This window comes from Temnothorax curvispinosus, unplaced genomic scaffold (genome assembly GCF_003070985.1).
Source record: "Temnothorax curvispinosus isolate PA1 unplaced genomic scaffold, ASM307098v1 QBEX01009759.1, whole genome shotgun sequence".
Classification (NCBI taxonomy): domain Eukaryota; kingdom Metazoa; phylum Arthropoda; class Insecta; order Hymenoptera; family Formicidae; genus Temnothorax; species Temnothorax curvispinosus.
Genome location: NW_020219539.1, coordinates 1 through 4,646, shown reverse-complemented (window position 1 = coordinate 4,646; position 4,646 = coordinate 1). Strand labels below are relative to the sequence as shown.

General features: G+C 35.0%; 1 protein-coding gene across 1 annotated transcript; it reads left to right on the top strand.

The window, feature by feature from the left end:
• Window positions 1–463: 463 nt before the first annotated feature.
• Window positions 464–4,542, top strand: LOC112459353 (structural maintenance of chromosomes protein 2-like; the record flags this gene model as incomplete). Its single annotated transcript, XM_025023400.1, has 7 exons — window positions 464–729; window positions 840–1,262; window positions 1,345–1,623; window positions 1,963–2,736; window positions 2,825–3,412; window positions 3,603–4,224; window positions 4,289–4,542. Coding segments are annotated over exons 1-7 (3,108 nt in total), but the record flags the coding sequence as incomplete, so codon positions are not given.
• Window positions 4,543–4,646: the final 104 nt, after the last annotated feature.

The following is a 4,646-nucleotide window of genomic DNA, read 5'->3' as shown; positions in this document are numbered from 1 at the left end:
AGGAATAAGGCATATTGCATCTCACTTTAATGTACGTGTACTGAAGTGAGATGCAACATTCCCTTATTCCTTATTCCTTTATCTTATTCCTTATTCTTCTCATTGTGACTGAGCCCTTAAACCAAAACTTGGACCAAGTTCTTGCATCGTGGACACCGGGCTTTAAACCAAAACTTGGACCAAGTTCTTGCATCGTGGACACCGGGCTTTACGCCAACGAGTGGGACTCAATTGACCACGTCGTCAATTGGCTGATTGATAATGAAAATATCCGATTGGCTGGTCCAGTGGAAAAACTCCAGGCACCGGGGCTGTGAGTGGCTGCGGTCAAACGGGACGCTCCCCCCGCAGGCTTCATGGGACTTGAACGAAAACGAAATGAAACTGGAGAACTCCCTAGTGCAGATCGAATATATCAGTTGGCTTCCTGCGAGGCATCGGTTAGGTTAGGTCATCGGTTTGAAAGCGTTTAAATCGGAGGGAACTGTTGAATTGTATCTTTGTTGACATCAAAACCCAATCCATTGTTACCGTGACGTGTTATCTTACTACTGATTTAACATGTATATCAGATCGATGGTACTGGAAGGATTCAAATCTTATGGCAAACGAATCGAAATAAATGGTTTCGATAAGGAATTCAATGCGATTACGGGATTCAACGGCAGCGGAAAGTCGAACATTCTGGACGCGATATGCTTCGTTTTGGGAATTGCGAATCTCAGCCAGGTGAATTTTGTTTGTCTATCGCACGCGTGCATTTTACGGTTCATGAGAGACTTACTTCAAATTAATCTACTAAATTATGTAACTAACAACATTGTGTCTATTTAATACAGGTACGTGCCACTTCCTTGCAAGACTTGGTCTACAAGTCAGGCCAAGCAGGGATAAAGAAGGCCAGCGTTACGATAACTTTTGACAATCGTGACAGAGAATCGTCTCCCATGGGTTATGAGCAACACGAAGAGATTGTGATCACGAGACAGGTGGTGATTGGCGGTAAAAACAAGTACATGATCAACGGGACGAATGTACCAAATAAACGGGTTACAGATCTGTTCTGTTCCGTTCAATTAAATGTGAACAATCCACACTTTTTAATCATGCAAGGTAGAATAACGAAAGTATTGAATATGAAACCGGTGGAGATTTTGTCTATGCTCGAAGAAGCAGCAGGGACAAAAATGTACGAGAAGAAGAAGCAATTGGCGCTAAACACCATAGAAAAAAAGGATAATAAATTAAAAGAAATAAATACTGTATATATTTTTTGTTGATACCATGTTTGGCACTTGTATCTTGATATCTTGATTTCCTGATATTCTATTCGCTGTATTTTAGATCTTGAAAGAAGACATTGGTCCAAAGTTGAACAAATTGAAAGAAGAGAGAACGAGATATGTAGAATTTCAAGGAATAGAAAGAGAACTTGAACACAGCAAACGAATTTATCTTGCGTGGAAGTATGTTGCTGCTTTCAATAATAGTCAGAAGATAGAAGAAAATGTCAAGATTGTACAAAGCAAGATAGATTCAAAATTAGAGAGCATAGCTGCTGGCGAAGAAGAGATCAAGAATATAGAAGCCAAGTATGCCGAATTGCTGATTAAAAAGGAAGCGGTATGGTTTCTTGTTTTTTGTTTTATTTCTTTAGTAACTCTGTAACATAGACAACTTATAACTTTATATATTATGTATTTCCAACAATATGCGTTCAATATGCCTGACAAGACTAAAAGAATATGTCTTCAACTTGTATCTATTGATATGCATCGTGCATCATTAGATGTATTAAATTTTCATTATATTTATCTAGCATATTATTTTGATAACAAACAAAAAAATATGACACTATTATACATAATAATATAATCTTCAATAATAGTATTGAATTTCCAATTAGTATAGATAATATTTAAAATATTACTATTTAATATCTATTAAATAATCTCTTAACAGGAAAAAGGTAGCGTGTTGGAATCTTTAGAGAAAGAGCTGCAAGAATATGAGAAGAAGCAATATAAATTATCAGCTGAAGTAAACAGTAATAAGGAAAATATTAAAACTCTGAAAAAAACATTGGAGCAAATACAGATTAATATAACAGAAGAAAACAATGCACTCATCTTAAAGGAGAAGGAATTGGAGAAAGTTGGAGGGCTTTTTCATAATTTGAAAGAAATGTGTCGGAAAGATGTCGAGGCTCTATTAGATGCACAAGAGAAATATCAGAAGGTTAGTGCGGGTCTGCTGGAGAGTGAAGACGGTGAAAATGCAACATTGGAACAACAACTGATAAATGCCAAGCAAAGTGTGACGCAAGCGCAAACCGAGCTTAAACAATGTGAGATGACGCTAAATCACAATAGGCAACAGTTGAATAAAAAACAGAAAGACATGTATAGTACCGAGAATGAATATAAGAAATGTGACACGGATTTGGAAAAGAAAGAAAAAGAATTGAAGTGCTTGGAGAATGAAATGCAAAAGTTGAATTACAAGGATGGTTATTCGGAAGACTTGAAAAAGCAAAGAAGTAACTTGCTCGCAGAAATGAAGCCATTGCGTGAGAAACTAGATCAGTTTGAGTCAAGATATCCTCGCACGAGGTTCCAGTTTCAGAATCCTGAACCTAATTTTAATGCAAAATCTGTAAAAGGTGTCGTATGCAAATTGATTACGGTGAAGGATAAAGAAGCTGCGTACGCCTTGGAAGTTGCCGCAGGTGGAAAGGTAACACTTTCTCTAATTTATACTTTATTTTCATGAAAAATTTTAATTCATTAATATTAAATAATCTTTGAATGTAATTATGTTCCAGCTTTATAATGTGATAGTTGACACTGATACCACCAGCAAGAAAATTCTCCAACATGGGCAATTACAGCAACGAGTTACGATTATCCCACTCAATCGAGTGGCTGGTAAATTTATGGATCAACAAACAATCAGTTTGGCAGAAAGATTGGTTGGGAAAGAGAACGTTCAACCCGCTTTGTCTCTTATAGATTTTCCAGATGAGATTAAGCCGGCAATGACCTGGATATTCGGTCAAATATTTGTATGCAAAGATATGGAAACTGCCAAGAAAATAGCTTTCCACGAAAGGATTATGAAGAAGTGCGTTACTTTAGAAGGCGATCTTTTTGATCCGGTTGGTACGTTGTCCGGCGGTGCTCCAGCACAATCTGGATCAGTTCTATTGAAAATGGAAGAATTGAAAGAAATTCGGAATGAACTGAATCACAAAGAACAGCTATTGAGAGACATAGAAACTGCTTTATCAAATATTGTACAAACCGCGGAAAAGTATGCATCGTTGAAACAGAAACATGATCTGTTCACTTATGAAATTAGTATGATACGACAAAAATTGCAACAAACGAGTTACCATAAAATCAAGGAAGAGGTACGCATACATATGTAATCTGTAAATATTTTTTATGTGCATTTATATAAGTATAAATTGATAATTATATTTAAATACAAGCAACATGAGAATAAGCAAAAAATTTTTGCTCATATAGGTAAACTAGATGTCTAACTTTAAACTCTTCTTTGTACAATATATATATATGTATATATATATTTATTTTCAGGTGGATTCTCTGAATGCAGCTATTGAAGAGCTTACACAACGAATGGCTGCAGCAAAGAATTTAGAAAAGGAAAGTGCAAAACGTGCAAAAGACATAGAAATTCAATTAAAGGATGCAGTAAATATTCGTGAAAGACAGTTAAAGGACGCTGAGAATCAATTGAATATCTTAAAGAAAAAAGCGGAACAAAGTCGCAAGGAATGGCAAAAGAGAGAACAAGAGTCGGAAACGCTCGAATTGGAAATAAAAGAATTCAAGAAAAGCATTGAAAATGGTAATAAACAATTGCTTCAAGCAAATGAGGAAAGCAATATGTTTGAAGAAAAAGGAGAAGCTCTTCGGCGAGAATTGGAAGAAACCAAAGCTCGAGTTACAGAATTGCAGAATAATGTTAAAAAGCAAAAAGACATTATTAATCAGCAGAATAAAGATATACAAAGGTTGACAGCGAAAAAGGAAGATATTATTAAACAAAATAAAGATCAGGAATTGGACATTAAAAAATTGAATCATGAAATTAATGATATCAAAAAAAGTGCGGCGGAATGTAAGCAAAAAGTTTTGGAACTCACAAGAAAATATGAGTGGATCGAGCAAGAGAAACCTTACTTTGGAAAAAAAGGTATTTACAGAAGTAAACATTGCTCGATTATGTGATATATCATGTGTGTGTTGTATGCTTTTAGGTGGTATATATGATTTTGAAGTTAATAAACCGGAGGAAATGGAACACAAGGTACATTATCTACAAGAAATGCGTGAAAAATTAAGTCGCAATATAAATACGCGGGCAATCAATCTTCTTGATAAAGAAGAAGAACAATATAATGACACGATAAAAAAGAAAAGAATAGTCGAGAATGATAAGAATAAAATTCTCGAGACGATTAAGCACTTGGATGAAAAGAAAAAAGAAACCTTACTTGTAGCTTGGAAACAGGTAATGATTCTTTGAAAAATTTGTTTCACATATATGTATAATTGTATACGTATAAATCTACAAAGTCCGAAATATATCAATTTTATATTTTATCAGGTTAATAG